The 19392-nt window shown below is 36.5% G+C and overlaps 1 protein-coding gene across 4 annotated transcripts in view; it reads left to right on the top strand.

Moving 5' to 3' along the window:
- Positions 1 to 19392, top strand: part of CSMD3 (CUB and Sushi multiple domains 3) — a 1253459-nt gene that overhangs the window by 1194186 nt on the left and 39881 nt on the right. For all 4 annotated transcript variants that reach the window (XM_040494274.1, XM_040494275.1, XM_040494273.1 and 1 more), the window contains 3 exons: positions 1885 to 2061; positions 13875 to 14054; positions 16137 to 16310. In XM_040494274.1, the coding sequence (XP_040350208.1) occupies positions 1885 to 2061; positions 13875 to 14054; positions 16137 to 16310 (531 nt within the window). The remainder of the gene's footprint in view (positions 1 to 1884; positions 2062 to 13874; positions 14055 to 16136; positions 16311 to 19392) is intronic.

The following is a 19392-nucleotide window of genomic DNA, read 5'->3' as shown; positions in this document are numbered from 1 at the left end:
ATAAAATATGATTCATATAATGTATCTGACACACAAAAATAACCAACTGGCAAAAATATATCATGTTTAAGCCTTTCATTTACTAGTCTAAATAAAATCCAATACTCTCATTATACACTATCATAATCATGCTTATGAATTTGTGCTAGTTAAAATCTGCCATTAACTAGTTGTTAGACCTTGGGCAAGTTACTTAATCCTTGTGTGCCTCATTTTCCTACCAGGGAATGGCAATGATGTTAATATCAACTCAGAATTTTTGTGATATTAATTAATATTGAAAACGTTGTGGCCATCACATAGTAAGTGCTCAATGAATGTTAACCATCATTTGTATTAGATTAGGTCAATTGACAGCTGAGAAATGACTCTAGGAGAAATGGCTTTGTCAGCTAGTAGTAAACATAAATGGAGCTATGTTCACAGTAACAATCAACTCCCACTTTTCCCAAATGTCAGTATTACAGAGGCAAAGTTGTTATCGCTGCTCTTGCTGTGTCCAAAAAGCTTTCAGCTTTCACGCATGATAGATTTGCACTTAACTCCTTTCATTTTAAGTTAATTTTACTTGTGTAATTCAGATAACATTCTGAGTAAGAGAAATGTATGTTTTGAGATGGAGGAATTAGACACCAGAGAACAGGAGTAATAGTGTGATTTGTCTGTACCTGGAAACCACCCTGACTAGAGAAGTTCTTGATTTTTATTGTGCAAGAGATAGACTGAACCTGGATCCTTATTACAACATGCAAACTACATGACATCTTAAAACAAGGATAATGTTTTTCAAATCTTTCTTGCGTTGTGTCAAGGCTATGGGACATGACACATAACAGATAGATATGACCAGATTATTATTTTAGGCAGGTACTAATGGATATAGAAGAGGATAATTACTCTTGACAGCACATAAAAATATTTACTGTATCATATATTATTTGGAGTATGACTTTGTTGTATTACGTATGAAACGTGTAAGTTTCCTATCTACATACACGTACACACAAACATACAGTACTATTACAAAGGAATAGCAAAATTAAATAGTTGAGATCCAACAAGTGATTTAGATGGTACTTCTAAAACTATAATTACATTTCATATTCGTAAAGATAACCTTAAACTACAAAGTACTAACATACCCTTTTATATTACAGCAAAATTTAGTATTATGTCTAACATAGGCTTGCTTTTAAGAGATTTTAAAAATTCACTTATGGCATTAATGACCAATAGTTAAAAATAATACAGACTATCTAATCATATAAGGTATTTGTGTTTGTGATTCTTATTTAGGATATGTTGCAAACTTAATGCCACACATTCATAGAATTTACTTTGTTTTTATTCAATTTATTGTTTTGTACACCTTAGCCCAGAAATAGAGATAATAAAGTTTTAATGCAAATCAGTTATATACTTACATAAATAAAAATATACATGGATGTTTATAATACTTAAATTGTTCATTTTATATCTACCCTCAGTACAATTAAAATAAATCTGTCACATCTTGTTGTTACATCTGTTCCAGTTTTACATGAGTTGTTTTTTAGACCGACTCTTCTAATCCTTCTTTGAAAGATTTTGTAGTACCCAAAGGCAGTACTCTCAAGTAATTACTTTACTGTGTAATGTTTCTACCAAAGGCACTAAAAAAAGTCTTCAAAAAGTAGCCGTGATTTGCATCCCAGTAGTTAAACTAATAGAGTCAATATAAATTCATCTTGAATTTCAACTATTTATAAAAGATAATCCAATGCTTCTTTTAGAAGCTTTTGTAGCTCCTTTGGATAATTTGAAAGAATCATTTAGTCATTACCTTTTTGTGAGAGGAATTCTAAAAACACTTTTATATCTACTCTTACCCGTTTTGTTTTATAGCCATACAGTGTGGCAACCCAGGAACAGCAGCCAATGGAAAAGTCTTTCGGATTGATGGCACAACGTTTTCCAGTTCAGTTATTTATTCTTGTATGGAGGGGTATATCCTTTCTGGACCTTCAGTTAGACAGTGCACAGCCAATGGAACATGGTCTGGAAGCTTGCCTAACTGTACAAGTAAGTTTCTTGTCATTAGTTTAAACTATCACTAGTTATGTGAAACATATTTGAGCATATAAATGTGTATGTGTGTGTTTTGTATTTAATCAAACCATGCCAGGTTGTGAATATTGGTATTTGTCTTCCAGAGTAAAAGGGGGTAGTAGTGTTATAGTTAGAATGTGCACCAGTGACTTTAAGTATCAGTTGGCTTACCAAGGTACTGCACTGGCAGAGGAAAGAGGAATCACAGAACATCAGTGCTGTTAATTATAATTTAACCATTCTTTAAGGATAGTGATGAATTATCAGCTGTAATTGAGATTAAATATACAAAGGAAGCAATTTTATTTTGTCCGTCTAATGCACATCAATAACTGACTTGGTTTTAAAATTTCTAAATGAAGAACATGTTGTTTCTGGGACTCAAAAAGCTATTGGGCTTTGTCAAACGTAGGGTTGTGGAGGTCAGTAGTTGCTCTCGACAGTGTCAGTGGTGGAGCAGCCCTGGACTGACCTAATAATTCGCAGAAATCTAACTGAGGAGACAGGCTTTATACTGTGTGTGGGCCAATGACCCATTCCCTTCCCTTTAAAAGTGTAGCTCTTTTGTGAGTATTTGCATTTCCTGAATGACTGGCTCAGATGAATCATCCCAGAGGAGGATGCCATCAAAGCCATGTCATGACCTCCTGTGATAGGAGACAGTTGCTTGTAGTTACTATCTTGCCTACAAAGATTGTGTGTGCAGTGACAGGGCTGTTGAGGTGCCTTGTGTGTATAGTGTCTCTTCAAAGGTGAAGGGAGACTATGGCTAGGAGACTATTGAAATGACCACCGAATAGAACACATTAGCCACATCTATAATAGCAAAACGTTTTCCAGTTGTTCATTCGAGTCAGTAAAAAGTAATATCCCTGGCCCTATGTCAGCCCCAGGCATTGTTACATCTAATCTTTTGGATAATTCCTTACCTGCCCTTGGGCAGGTCCTCACAGACTCATCAGTATTTTGCTGAATACTCAGGGAGTTCTCTTCCTACATCTCTCTTTCTTTCTGTGCATGTCCTTTCTGGTACTCTGTCTCACAAACTCTATCCATTTTGCTCTCTCCGGGCTCTTAGATCCATCTCTTCAACACAGGGAGTCTGCCTGGGGTCCTCCCCCCTGTGCCAAAGCCTGGAAGTTCTTCTCTGAAAGCAGTTCTACTCTAAAGGCAATCATAGGACTCATCTCCTTTGTTTTCTGTCTCTCAAGGATCACAGTGCTTCTGTGCTTTCCTGCCTGATGAAACCTGGTTTTTGTTTCGTGTGTGTGTGTGTGTGTGTGTGTGTGTGTGTGTGTTTTCTTTTCTTCTGGTTGTTTCAAATAGAGAATAACAATACGTTCCCCCTAATTTCTCCACTTTGAAGGAAAGAAATCCTCCTGTTTACCTTGAAAAAGTCTCATTTTTTGTGATACTGAAAAATATAACACTTAACAAATATGATTTACTATTTCCATACTATATTACCCCATTTGAGTCTTTAGAACTGTACCCTGGTGTCTTTTAAATATCAGCTCAAATGGGGGTGCCTGGTGGCTCAGTCGGTTAAGCATCCGACTTTGGCTCAGGTCATGATCTCGCGGTCAGTGAGTTCGAGCCACGTGTTGGGACCTGTGCTGGCAGCTCAGAGGCTGGAGTCTGTTTCAGATTCTGTGTCTCCCCCTCTCTCTCTGACCCTCCCCCATTCATGCTCTGTCTCTCTCTGTCTCAAAAATAAATAAAAACGTTAAGAAAAAAAATTAAGTATCAGTTCAAATGACACATTTGCCAAAGCCTTCTCAAGACACTTCCTCATATCCCTTTTAGCTAGAAGTGATCTCTTCATGGTGTATAACTTTTTTTTTTTTTCTAATGGAAATTACTTTTAAAGCTGAACAGTTAACTTTATAGGGCAGTAGTAACCAGGTCTGTTTATCTCAGTGACTTTCTAGAGTGGAGCACAGAACCTAATATATGAGTGATTAAGTACTTAGTTGTTCACTAACTGAAATATCTAATTTTCATTTTAAATATTAGTATACACAACTTACCATTTCACTCCATTTTAAAATGTTTGCAGAAAGGACTTGTAATTTTGCAGATAACATGGCACATAGTTTCTGGAAGATAGTATGTGTTTAATATACAGTTATCAAAAAGATGAAATAATGAGTATATTCACAGTAAAGGAAATCTGTTGAGTAACACATCTTTTGTTTTCTGCACAATGAATAACAATTTAATTTCATCATAGATAAATACCTAAGTCTCTTATTTAAGTTGTTTTCCAATTTTAGTAAGGATAAATAAACATATCTCAATTTTTGAGACCGAAAATTGCACCTAATTGGATCATTTTCATTTTTCTTTAAATTTTTAAATCAAATTAAAAATCACCTAATTCAAGAAAGATTGGTTACAAATAGTATATCAAAAATATGAAGAAAGTTTCTTTCCTTATGTCAGTTCTTCAAGGAGAAATGTGTTAAATAAGGTATTTCAAGCACTAGCTTTTAAATGATGAATTGCTATTAAATTAAAAACAGAATTTGTAACAGTTGACTTACTTTATAGGCAAAAAAGTGCCAACATCCCAGTAGCAATCCAAACCAAAGGCAAAAAGAAAAATATCCCTAAAAAAGGAGCACAGAGAGAGGTTTCAGTGGAAATTAAAATAGGCTAAGCTTCTATAAAGAATCTAACATACTGATAATAGTTATATGTGGTAATAAAACTGAATTAAAGCAACTGTCTCAGATTTCATCTCATTAATTTACAGTGGAAGTTAATTTAAATATATGATTGATTACACATAATTTTGTATCTGGAAGAGATTGCATCGTACACTTGCATATGTAGATCAGGAAACTGAGGCACCAAATAATTTAACTGACTTATTGTCTATTGTCAGAGTTCACTGCTAAACCGTCATTTCTGCCACACACATGGATGGAATTTTCCATTAAATTCAATTATTTTATATATAAATATACACACATACATATGTGTATACATATGTATGTATGTACATACATACATATCAGAAAGGTTACATTCAAATAAATATTTTAATAAATTTTGATTTAATATAATTGCCTTTTTTATAATTGCCTTTTGTAGACATCATTTTTTAGCATGTATACACAATACTTAAATGTAAATTTGAAATGAATTAAGTTACATATGAGGAAAATTTAAAGTGCCTGAATTAAATTTCCAAACCAAAGCACTGGCAGCATTTCTTGGCAAACCCACCTAAACAAAACAAAACTTTCCTTTCTTTCCCCAAATGGTTATTATTTTTACTCATAAAGAATAATATCTGTTATTGAGTGTTTGCCAGTGGTTAGGATTTGTGCTAAGTGCTTTTATACAAATTCTCTCCTTTATTTCTAATAACAAATCTATGAAATATATACTATTACCCTTTCTATCTCACATTTGAAGATATGGTATCTTACAGAGAAAACACAGCTGTATTCCTCATGGTAACACAACTAGCATATGCAGGATCTAAGATTTAAAATCAAATCTATTTGACTCAAGAAGCAATTTTCTCAGGTTCACTTCATTCTCTCCTTTTGTATTTTTCCTCCTTTTTTTTCACTTTATTTTCTATCTTCACTAGCATAGTCAAACATATTTGCATAGTATAAATATAAGACATTACTTAGAATGCATATGGAATTGTTTCATTAATTTATGGCCTATTCTCTATTTTTTTTTCAATTCCTCTGCACTTACCATTTTGAGTTCTACAGGAGCATATTATTTGTTAATGAGTTGACTACTTGTAAGATTTGTTTTTTTCAATGATACTTTCTGCCTAAAATCACAATTTCCTCTATATACCTTGTCAATAATTTTGTTGTGTGTTTCAAGATGAATGTCCAAACATACAGTACAAATATATATAAATAATAAATCTGAAAATCTTGCAAGAGATGAAATATTTTGATGAGTTGAGTCAAAGGAAATGAATCAGGCTACTGTTGAATCACATACACAATCATTGGCAAAGTGGATCTGCTAGAATTGGAACAATATCAGCTGAAAGATATAAAATCAACAAGACAGATGATATGATGTTTCAATATAGGATGATTCAAACATAAAATAATTAATAGGGTCCCTTGAAGAAATTAATAAAACCCTTAAAATATAGGTGAATGAATTATCCATTTACAATGATGTGGTGAAAGTAAAGTTTAAAGAATTCAATTCTATTTGGATTTTTTTCTATCTTTTTTAAAATAAAATTTTGGTCACTCTAAGTGTTTTTTTTTTTTTCCTGGGCTCATTATCCTTAGGAAACTAGTTCCTCCTATGTAGTAAAAATCAGGGTAGTGATCTAATTTTTAAAATATAATTTTATTTTTTAACTTACAGCAGGATATATTTTATCTAAAAATGCAGAATTGTGGCTATGTACTGTAATTGGACTACTTATGGATTCAGTTAATAAAAATAATTTATACAAAGCCTATTATATTGAGGTACTGTCCCAGGAACTGAGAATACAAAGTCCAGTAAGTAAGGTTTGTGGGCTCTAGTATTTCATAGGTCTGTGAAGAAGCATTGATATTCCAAGCACTTTCGCCCTTTGAGAATTTTCCACCATGGTGATTTGCATATGTACCTTTCATTTGCTTGATTGGCTAATACACACACACACACACACACACACACACACACACACACACACACATTCCTTTTCTGTCCTTAAAAGAACCACAGTCCAATCACATGGGTAGATTTGCCTTGTTGATTTTAATGATTTTTGGAAACACTTTTGGAATAAACATAATTTAATAATAATGGTAATGTCCCCACACTGTCTCTTTCACATCTAACCAGAGTAGAAATGTAGTAAAGACGTAAAATTTCCCTTACAAAAATTCTCCTAATACCTGCTAATATTCAGCCTGCTTAAGATTATAAATGAATTGAGAAATTGCATATTTAATTAATCTTTCTCTAAAATCATGCCTCATGGAAAGAACTCTTCCGTCTTCTCCAGACAGGTACTTATCCAGAACCCACTACCAGTTCTGGAGTGTGAAACTTCCCCCAAATAACTAGTTTTGTCTTGGGTAGGTAAAAGAATATATCATGAGATTAAGGTCATGCATCTAAATATCATGCACACTTTTGCAGAGGAATTATGTTAAGAAACATCCATGAAACTAAACCAAGCTGAAAGGAAAAGAATATTTGCCATAATACTAAGAAGCTTATAAAAGTACTCTGATTATAAAATTTGATGATGTTCTTTTCTGTGATGTTCAAAATGAGAAAAAAAAGCTAAAAACTGGGCAACTGGGTGGCTCAGTCAGTTAAGTGTCCAACCTTTGATTTTGACACACGTCATGATCTAACGGTTCGTGAGTTTGAACCCCTCATCGGGCTCTGCACTGACAGTGTGGAGCCTGCTTTGGGATTCTCTCTCTCCTTCTCTGCCCCTCCCTTGCTCACATGTAAACACACTCTCTCTCTCAAAATAAAATAAATACACCTAAAAAAAGAGCTAAAAACTAAGCACAAGCAAATACTCATTAAAAAATGAAACAGGATCCTTACAGAGCCACCTTTGATACCTAAAGCACATAGTGCACATAATATTTTGGGAAGAAGATACAATCTGCACCAGGACAGGGCTTGTCAAGTAAAGTAAGGATTGGCTTTAAGTGCTAAGAAGAAATAAAGTCAATTGTTTCTTGGAATTTTTTTAACCCACTAAGACTCCTTCCAAAATGATTAATGTCCTGTATCTGGCAGGTCTTGTCGTTTGGGCCAAGGACAGCATACTCAATCAGATCCAGTGATAAATGAACCTCAGGCTTTTGTTCCAAATAACCAGGGCAGAAATGGTCCTTACTGGATCTTTGTTACTAAACTGAGAACTCTCAAAGATTTTGCCTTTTTTTTTTTTTTTTTTTTTTTTTTTTTTTTTTGGTAAAGAACAGGTCAGAGATATGAGGCTACTCTCACATAGGAGAAAACTGGAGGAGGTATCTCAGCATCAAACTGCGTAAAGTGAAGCTAAAAAAGTCATCTAAATCTCAAGGAGAGAGAACTATCTCTGAGTGTAGTGGTTCTCAAACATGGGTGATTTTGCTTCCCAGGGCATATTTGGCAATGTCTGGAGATATTTTTCGGCTGTCATAGTGCAGGTGAATGAAGTACACTATTAGTATCTAGCAGGGAGAGGTCAATGCTAAACATTCTCAAAGATAAAGCAACCCCCTACAATAAAGAATTAGTTGGTACCGAATATCAATAATGCTGAGCTTGAAGTTGAGAAAATCTACCACTGAGATCTAAAAAGGAAACCAATGTTTCAGTTGGGAGATTATATAAAATCAGAAGCGTTATCAGAGAAATGACCACCTTTCTGGAACTTCATTCTGCGATGGTAGAATTTTTTCTTGGCTTGCGACCTGGAACAGTACGTGCCTGAGCAAGAATGTCCATTGCTGCATTGTCTCTAATAGAAAAACAGTGACACGGGGCTCAGTCGGTTAAGTGTCTGGCTTCGGCTCAGGTCATGATCTCACGGTTCGTGGGTTCAAGCCCCATGTGAGGCTCTGTGCCAACAGCTCAGAGCCTGGAATCTGCTTCGGATTCTGTGTCTCCCTCTCTTTCTGTCCCTCCCCCACTCATGCTCTGTCTCTCAAATAAAACAAACATTGAAAACAAAATTAAAAAAGAAAAGGAGTAACATAACTCAACCATCAAGGGTTTGGTTACACAAATTATATTTTATGTATATCCATGAAAGGGAATATAAGTGTGATTAATGTGATCCTAAGTTATTTAAAAATACGTATGTCTATTTCTCACTTAGGAAGTTAAAAGAGAAAGTAGCTTTGAAGTGGCACAGACTAGAATCATCACAATTGTTTTACTTTTAGCATAGATATCATCTACTTAGATTTATCATAAATGATGCCAAGTGGGCCTCAATTACATGATAGAAACTAATGAGAAAAAATCCTCCCACAAAAGCCAATTCAAACCTTTAAAACATTGTATTTTTTTTTGAGAATTTGATCTAATCATTTCTTACATGTCATTCACATATTTATTCTTTAAAAAATACTTACTTAATCTTTTTTTAATAAGTTATATACTAGACTAGGTCCTGAAAATACAACAATGTAGAAAATAGACAAAATAATTGTCTTCATGAAGTTATTGGGGTGTGTGTGTGTGTGTGTGTGTGTGTGTGTGTGTGTGTTGTGGTTTTGGAGTGGCGGAGGTCCAGAGATGACAGCCAAGAAAGAATTCTTGAGATGTCTTAGGTGTAAAAGGGTGATTTTATTAAAGCACATGGGACAGGACCCCTGAGCGGGAATTGCTGCACTGGGTTGTGGAGTAACTGGTTACATATCATGGAGTTGGGAAGGGAAAGGCAAAAGGGAGGCCTCTAGAAGGACTTTCATATGCTAAAGAGGACTTCTAAGTTACCTGAGGCCTTACTGTTGTCAAGCTAAGGTTGTTTTCCCCTCTAGGAAGGCATTAACATTAAGATAGTAGGGGGCTCCTGGAGAAATGTTATATTCTGTATTTGCCTTGATATTTGTCAGTGGGCTGCAGGTTATAAAGAAATTTAATTTTACCTCCCATTCTTGGCTTTGTTCCCCACATCACTGTGGAGGGGAGGGTGATATTGGGACACCAGGAAACTGAGTCTGTATGTTTCTGGAGATTAGGCTATTGATAAGATTGCCTTTTTCTTGTCATTTACCAAGATGTTTGTAAACTGATGGAGACTCATGTCCTCCTTGACTGTGATTTCTATCAGGTAACCATTTGATTTCTCCTCTTAGCTTTAGGGCAGTCAGGAATGTCTGAGGAATGCCACACATATCCCACTTGCGGGGGGGGGGGGCGGGCATTGCCGGCATGTGCTTTGCCCTCAGCTTGCCTTATGCCCCCTCATCATGGGTACCTGTGCCCTGTGTGCTTAGGGGATTTGGTGACTTTGGAGAGATTTTTCTTGAAAGAAAGCCCAGCATCCCATTGTCATGAACTGATGTCTTTGAATTTTAGGGCAAAGCCCCACATAGCCACTATTCTAAGGCTTTGCCTGGAAAGACCAAAAGCCTCTTTTTTGTTGCTAGAAACAAACTAGTGGCAAATGAAAAGACTGTTGCTATTGGAAACTGCCTCTTTGATGGGCCTTTGCTTCACTAGAAAGCCACCAACAATTCCTTGTGAAGCCCTTGTTGTCAGGCATTTCATCATGAGGCTGCCACATATGCAAACTCTTTCTTGGTGCCTCTTTGTGAAATAAGTCCTCTGTCCTCTCTTTCAGTAGCTGTACCTCAGCTTGTGGGCCTTAGGACCAGGTTAGCTGTTCTTTCTTGCCAGGCTTCTATTTCAATCTGTAAAGTGCTACCTAGAAAATAACAACAGCATATATGTGTGCTCTTTATCGTCCCACTTCTTAATTGGAATGTAGGTTTAAAATTTAGGGGTGTGTGTGTGTGTGTATACATATACACACACACACACATATATATATATATATATACATATATACACACACACACACACACACACACACACACACACATATATATATATGTATGTATACATACACACCGAGATGGTAAAAGGAAACAAAATAAATCAAAGGCTTATAGTCACTTTTATATAGTTGTAAATTTTGAAACAAAACTGAAATTTTGAAATGATATTCCTGGTAAATAACCAGGATTTGATTTCCTATTCAACTCAGTTGCATAATTTTAAAAATCGTTTCCTGTACAATTATTAAAAGAACAAAAATTATCCTATATATGCAAAACTCTTAGTAGGATCAGACAGAAACTCTCACTGGGTGTGATTTAGCAAACTGTCCCCAGGGCTCCTAGGATTATCAGGTGAAGTGCAGTGAACATTGTTCTTTAATTTAAATGCCATTAGTCACGGTCTTAAAACTTCTTAGGCTTAGTGGATTAGAATAATATGACAGAAATCTTGACATTCATAATATTTAATGGTAAATTAAGAAATACAATGTAATTGAAGTGCTATTAAGGTCTTCCATGCCTTAATCTGCTTTTAGTCTTTGACCCTAGACCTCCCTCCAAAATACTTCTTTAATCTTGTCACCCATCCTGGTGACAATGATTAGGTGATCAGGGAATCTTTGCTGAAGGATTAATTAAAAGTAAAAATGAAAGAATATAGCCCCGGTTTACCTGATGAAATTATTTACCCTTTTATGAACCAAACGATTTGGGGTGTCTGGGTGGCTCAGTACTTAAGCCTTTCCAACTTCCACTCAGGTCATAATCTCACCTCTTGTGAGTTTGAGCCCCATGTTGGGCTCTGTGCTGACAGCTCAGAGCCTGAGATTCTGTGTCTCCCTCTCTCTCTGCTCCTCCCCCACTTGCACTCTGTCTCTCTCTGTCTCAAAAATAAATCAACTTTGAAAGTACAAAATTATCTCTGAGCAAAAAGATTTAAAGGGAAAAAAAAAGAAAAGATAGTAAAAGCCAAGTAACCCCATGTGTTTTTTTTTTAATCTTTAGAAAAGAAACAGTGTAACCTTGTATTTTCCTTTTTCTCTTATCTGTCAGAAAGCTTTTAGATAATTCCTTGCCCAAATCAAGCTCAAACCACCTACCACAAAACAGCAAACGCCATTGTCACTTATATATAATCTCTGTTATGCCTTGTTATTAAATATCATATTTCAAATTATTTCATCTTTTCTCTGTTGTCTTAGTCTTTCTGAAAGATTTTGGGTGGCATTATAAATGATAATATTATATATGTAAACAGAGCCAGCTTTATGGACTAATACAACTGATAGAACCTCATGATGGGGTTTTGGGGTGATGGGGGTTTGTTGGGTTTAGAGCTGATGGCCAAGAAGGAATTCTTGAAGACACCTTTGGTAATTTTATTAAAGCACAGGGACAGTACTGTGGGCAGGAAGAGCTGCACTGGAGTTATAACAGGTAACTCATTATGTACCCTCAGGGTAGGAGAAGGTCAAGGATAATGTCTGGAAGGTATTTCGGAAACAAGGTTTCCAGGACCTTGAGGGGCTTGCTGTTGCTAGGGAAACACCATTTGTTACCGTTTAGTAAAACCTCAGTCATGAGACCCTTCGGATGTGTATCAGGGGCCATAAATTTGGAGTATGATTGCCAGCATATATCTTGGGGGAGCTGAGGTAAAGGAAGTTTCCAAAGGAATTTTTATATGTTAAAGTAGATTGGGGTCAGTATAAGGTTAAACCAAGATTCCCTTCTACCCCTAGCAAAGTGTCCTCATCCAGGCAGCTGAGCTCCTAGAGGGAGGTCACTCTGCCAATTTCAAGGACTTGTTAGTGGGCTGTAGGCGCTATGCCCATGCTTCTTCATCACCTCATGCTCAAAAGGGTCCTGCGCTGGGGTTTAATGCTCTGTGATGGCTGCCTTAAAATTCTTAATTTCAACTTTAAATTTGTACTTTGTAACTGAGGTCTATTGGGACAATAGAGTATGTGCTGAGGGTTTGGAGCCTCTGCTCATGCACAGTCTGCCTCTCTGCCTCCCTGTCTTCCTAGGATGGGTTATAGGCCACGTGCTCCCTACCATGTTGTGCCCCTGGCCTTGCCTGACCTCCCCATTCCCACTCCTACTCGGGGACACTGGTGTGCTCTCCCCAGTCAGTCCATAGCATCATCAGCAGAGGGAGGCTCACATTGCAATTGTCTTCCATCTCTTTGTGGGGCCCTGAGTGCAAGCATGAAACAGGTAGGGGTGAGTATATTTGCAGAGTCTTAGCACAGGGCAGGACAGCAGCTACCCCTCCCTCGGCTGGCAACGACAAGGCGTATTTAGTAAGAACTTGACGCAAGCCTCTCATTCACCCCAAATCCAGAAAGCGAATGCCTTCCAGAGTGGAGGTGGCAATTTCTTGGAGGTCATTCTTTCACTTGAGTTGGCAGTGAGTTGGTGAAAATGGTAAATTGATTTCTCGGTCCCTAGCGATGGTAGTTTCATTGCCACAAACCAAGTGTCCTGTCCTGCATGTGATAGATTCACACTGATGTATTTTTTTTTGCATCTAGCATTGTTTTAATTAAAAACTATTATAATATCCAGCTGAGTGACACTAGGCAGAAAATATGCTCTCAGTCCAGTCAGCCTGATAAATTGGAGATTCCAATTGCTATATATGGAAATATGTAGATTTCAAATATTATATTAGAAATCCTGATTCTAGGGGTGCCTGGGTGGCTCAGTTGGCTAAGCTTCTGTCTTCAGCTCAGGTCATGATCTCGCAATTTGTGGGTTTATGCCCTGCGTCAGGCTCTGTGCTGACAGCTCAGAACCTGGAGCCTTCTTTGGATTCTGTGTCTCCCTCCTTCTCTGCCTCTCCCCCACTTATATGCGCTCTCCCTCTCTCTCTCTCTCTCTCTCTCTCAAAAATAAATCAGTGTTAATTTTTTTTTAAAAAGAAATCCTGTTTCTATAGGATGACTTCTACTTGATCACCTAATGCAGATTAAAAGAGGTTAACTGAATCAGTGTTCCTTACGGTATAATAGTACATTAACCTAGCCTTTTCAGAGTCCAAATGCAGTTTCTGAGCCACATGCATAGAATCTGTAATAGGCATAGCTGATGATAATCAAGAGTTGCCAGCGTGTGGCTTAAATATGCTTATGTTTTGTGATTAAAAATGAATATGGTAACCAAATTTCCTTCATATATATTAAGTGTGCCATATGCTTACTACTTCTCTCCATTAAATACGTGGCACATTAACCATCTGCTCTTCTCATCCAATACTGATAGTCATCAGTTGTGGAGACCCAGGTATACCAGCCAATGGACTGAGATATGGAGATGATTATGTGGTTGGACAAAATGTTTCTTACATGTGCCAGCCAGGCTACACAATGGAATTCAACGGTTCCAGAATTAGGACTTGTACAACTAATGGCACATGGAGTGGAATAATGCCAACTTGTAGAGGTAGGATAATTTCTCCAATATTTGTAAGTGATAACCCCCATGTATTTACTTTTTAACATGCCATTTTAAGTTTAAAAAGTGTTTTTCTATTATTTCACTGTTTTCTGATACTAAAAATTGCTGCAGTTTTTATTTTAAAACCAGGTAGATAATAACATATAGGATTTTAAAATGATATTTCAAGAAAGATATTATATCTTATCGTGAGTAATGACAATGAACTTTAATGCAACGAAAACAACAAAAGTATCATGTTCTCTGATATGCACTCACTATCATCATTTATATTGAGGGGAATATTTAAAACATTCTTAATAAATTAGAATTTTAATTTGATTATCCACTTGGGCCAAGTAATTCAAAGATGGGAGGAAAACTTTCTATAACTTGAGAATAATCATACTGAATTATAAAACTAACTTTTCATAAAGAAAGAATCATGTTTCTTAAAAGAATGCAATCTATAATTAATCTTTTAGTTACTGTAGGCATGCATTTGCTACTTTAATGCTGTGTATTTAATGCTGGAAATATTTTTATAATTGTTTGCCAATATTTATGATTACTTATGTAATACTGCAGATGTCATGCCAGACAATTCCTATTGTTTCATAATAATACTGAGATTTCTCATTCAGGTGTCTTTCTAAACATCTGTGAATTCACAGTTTAACAAAAAGGATAAATTCAACATGTGTATCTTTCTTAATTACACACATTATCTTGTGTGTTTTCTTGATTATCTGTTTCTGAATCAGATCACTATCTACAGTTAACATTTGAAAATATATGAATATTTTATATTTTAGAAGTTATTTCATACACGATTAATTGAATCTGATAATGGGAATGTTATATAACTCAAAAAAAATCATATATGATGCAAGTCATAAAAATCCAGTTATTACTCATTTTTGGATTTTGCATTGGTTACCCCCCTTTTTCCTTCACCTCTGTCACATTATCCTACCCATTTCTGCTTGAAGCCAACTTAAAACAAATTTTAGGAGCATGTGGGTGGCTCAGTAGGTTAAGCTTCTGACTTTGACTCAGGTCATGGTCTCATGGTTTGAGAATTTAAGCTCCTAAATTTGGATTCCTCTCTTGTCTCTTTCTCCCTCTCTGTCCCTCCCCTACTTGTGCTCTCATCTCACTTTCTCTCTCTCTCTCAAAAATAAGTAAACATTAAAAAAACCCCAAATTTAAAAATTAATGTTTAAACATTTAACAATTTATTTTAAAACCCTACAGTAAAGTTTTTAAAGTTTATTCATTTATTTTGAGACAGAGAGAGAGAGAGAGAGAGCACAAGTGGGGAGGGGCAGAGAGAGAGAGAAAAGAAGAGAGAAGGAGAAAGGGCGAAAGGGCGCCATCAGCACCGAGCCTGACGTGGGGCTTGAACTCACGTGAGTGTTGGGAAGGGGCAGAGAGAGGGAGAGAGAATCCCTAGCAGGCTCCACACTACCAGCACAGATCCTGATGTGGGGCTCAAACTCACGAACCATGAGATGGTGACCTGAGCTGAAATCAAGAGTTGGATGCTTAACTGACTGAGCCACCCAGGTGCCCCACAGTAAATTTTAACATATGAATTTAAGTGGTTAATAGAACCAATTTGGATATTTTAATGAGATACATAATCTAGGTTTCTTTTGCAAATGTCACAGAATTACTTGCAAATTCTTTGCTACAATGTTGACACTATATATAGCCAAACAGCCCAGGTCTTCAGTCTGTCTAAAGGTCATTGGAAATAATCTTATATAAAACCAATAATTTATCACTTCCAGTATACTGAATGGTCACCCTCTATTTGCTTCCCTTAGATGTCAGGCAGCTCTTTATTTTTTTTGTAAGAGTATCTCTGACAACCAGTAGCCATTATGTTGCCAAGAAATAGTCACATTCTAGAAGGATTAATTCCAGGAATGTTTCAGGACTACTACTAGGAGAATAAAACATGTCACACCATATTGTCCTCCAAAAGGTTAAATTAGCACATATGCTTCTTCTAATGATTTTTTTTTTTTACACCCAGGATATTTCAACAGCTGTGTCTAATCGCTTTTAATGTAATTGCAGCTGTTACCTGCTCAACTCCTCCCCAGATCTCTAATGGAAGGTTGGAAGGAACAAATTTTGACTGGGGCTTTAGTATTAGCTACATCTGTTCTCCAGGCTATGAACTATCCTTTCCTGCTGTTTTGACCTGTGTAGGGAACGGTACCTGGAGTGGGGAAGTACCACAGTGCTTACGTAAGTATAATTTTTATATTTGAAATTATATTTTCTTCTTTTCACTCTCGTAGAGCTCCTTCACTTAGGACAGCTGTTACTTAAAATTTTCAGATTTTGCTAGAAGAAAAATGAGCTTGTTAAAGCTCATTTCAAGGTATAATAAAATTCAATAGAAAATCATATTTACCAGTGTAGCTACTTTTCCTGTCATCCAACTCTTGTGTTCTTTCTGTTCTGACTCTAAATATTAGGCTGAACTACTTTGTTTTCAAATTTGTTTAAAAAAAAAGTTATTACTCAAAATAAAGTCCCTTTAAGATGAATTCTACACCTGGAAAAGTATTCTTATTTGTGTCCAGTTTGTCTCAACTGAACACTCTCATTTACTCCCAAATTTCTTTCCACAGTAAATCCTTGTCACTCTACATGGTCATTCAAATCAAGTTCTTATGATGGTATTTGTCATGATAATGATTGTGATTATACATCTAAAATGACTAGAGTAGGGGCACCTGGGTGGCTCAGTCAGTTCGGTGTCCGACTTTGGCTCAGGTCATGATCTCACAGTTTGTGAGTTTGAGACCCACGTCGGGCTCTGTGCTGACAGCTCAGAGCCTGGATCCTGCTTCGAATTCTGTGTCTCCCTCTCTCTCTGCTCCTCCCCTGCTCATGCTCTCTCTCTCTCTCTCTCTCTCTCTCTCTCTCTCTGAAAAATAAACATTAAAAAAAAATAAAATGATTAGGGTAAGCATGGAGATGAGGGATTATTATGATTTTCTTACAGAGGTTACTTTACAATATATATTCCAGCAAGTGTCACTTTGAAATTAATTTGGAAGATCACAAGACAAAATAAAACTCAGCGTTGTGTTTTACACAAATTATTGTAGTACGTGATATGTGCAGTGTTCATTCTGAGGTGTCCAGTGCTATCCTGTTCCTAGTCTTCCCTTCCTCCTTCCTTCTCTTCATGAGATAAAGCATCACCACCCCTCAACCCCCATCCTCATAGCCTTGAACATTAAGCAGATCTAACTGATGAGAGGAAACTGCTTGGAACCCTCCAGTCTTCTCTCATTCACAGTGGAAACCATATTGTTTAAAGGCTAACGTGCTTTTTTTTCTTCTTTCCTCCTGACCTCATCGTATCCTACAATCCCCAACACTTCTAGGTTGATGTCATGATGTCACACAAATTGTCCCTTAAAATTCTGATATATGCTAAGGACCAACTTAGAAAAGACCAGTGTGTTCTAAATAAGACTAGATATTCTATGGCTATCTCACAACAGATAAGGACAAGGAGATTTACAGAGATGAGTTTATGGTAAAATTTGTTTGAGATGACTGGGAAAATCTCAATCAAGAAGTTATTTGGATAGAATATTTTATTTTTAGTTCTCTTAAAATGCAAATAATAATGCACTACCTACGACTGACATTGAATTATAACTATCCATATATAATAGGGTTAACTGTGTCCAAATTGCTTGACATATATTATTTCTACTGCACATAACAGAACTCCTAGTAAGTATGTTTACTCATGACATTTTAGTCAGTAATGTCTTGGGCTCCGAGAGGGGAATCAAATTGTAAGGACACTGTGTGACTGTGTCATCGTTTAAGGCACCAGCTACATGGTTATATGGCCTACGGTTGCACTGCTACTAATTGGAAGACTATGAATGCCAGTTCAGAGAAGGTAGACTAAAGAGACAATGCTCTTATCCATTGAATAGCCAAACAGATTCATTCTAGGGACTTTATAGAAGGGAAAGTCTTTTGTCTTTATTTTCACTCAAAGTATGTCCTTTGATCTTAAAGTTTACGTCATTGCGAACTGAACCCTTCTGAAAATCAATCCTGTTGATTTAAGCCTCTAAGCTGGACACCAATAGGTTGTTTGGTTTTAGTATATGAAAGTCCACAGATAGAAAACAACAGAATAATAACACAGTGGGGGGGGGGGGTGGGGAGCAGGAGTGAGGAGTTTATGTGGTTGTGTCTCCCTCTTTTGTTGAATAAAGATAAGTTTCTGAGATGAATGACTCAACAGAAATATGCAAGACAAACTCTTCAGAAGTAGGTTACAAAATAACTTGGTAATAGAAATGATTGCTAAGGTGAAAAGCTCACTGGTAATCTCTGCTGAAGAAATAGCCGTTGACTTCAACATGTGCTAAAGTTACAAAGATTAATAAGATGAAGACCCTGGCCTTTAGGATTTGATGCTATATTGCTAGAAGTGCTTAGAAGCCAACTAGCACAAAGATTCACAATATCCAGGAAATGTTGAAAATTAAAGCAAAGCACAGTAAACAAATGTTTACCTGTTGCTTTACTCTGACAATTTCCCCTAAATTTATGTTGTTGAATATTTATTTAATAATTACTTTTACTTCTGTTTTAAAAAGAAAAAAAAGAAGTTCCTAAAAAAGAGGTTTGAAAATTCAGGTTTCTCCTGGAGTCTTGAATTTCAGGAAACAGCTTTCTTTGAACACTGAGCTAAAAGTAAAGTGTTCTGTTTTTAGGGTATTTATCCATTCCTATTTGCCTGGAGCGTTCCTAGGTGATTCCTGTTGTCCTGGTAGATGTCCTACCCAGTTAAAGGTCCCCGTTCAGCCTCAAAAACATCTTTGGTTTGGATAATGCACCATTTTAAGGGAGTGTTTATACTGAAAAATATTTGGATGTTACCGTTTGTTTGCCTTATAGGAAATAAGCTTTCAGTGCTACATCTGCAAATTTAAAAACCAAGTACAGTTAAAAATCATTAAAATGGAAAATGTATGTTATGTATTTTTTACTACAATGAAAACTTGGAAGCCTGTGATATCTTTGCCTCCAATCTGCATGCTCACTCTGCCCCAGTGTCACTGGCCTTAGGCTTCCTTCACATGCTAGACATACTCCAGCATAGGGCTTTGGCAACACTGTTTCCTCTAGCTGGAATGCTCTCCCTTGGGGTATCGGCATGGCTGCCTGCTTCCTTTCCTCCAAATCTTCCTTCGATGACAGACACCCTGGTCACCTTGTTTAAAACCTACGCCTTATCTCTCACCATCTATCACATCCACAAATTACTTGGTCCAAATCT

Source organism: Herpailurus yagouaroundi, unplaced genomic scaffold, assembly GCF_014898765.1.
Source record: "Herpailurus yagouaroundi ecotype Mexico unplaced genomic scaffold, PumYag 186, whole genome shotgun sequence".
NCBI lineage: Eukaryota > Metazoa > Chordata > Mammalia > Carnivora > Felidae > Herpailurus > Herpailurus yagouaroundi.
Note: the sequence above shows the minus strand (reverse complement) of the source record. Positions and strands in the feature narration are given on the sequence as shown.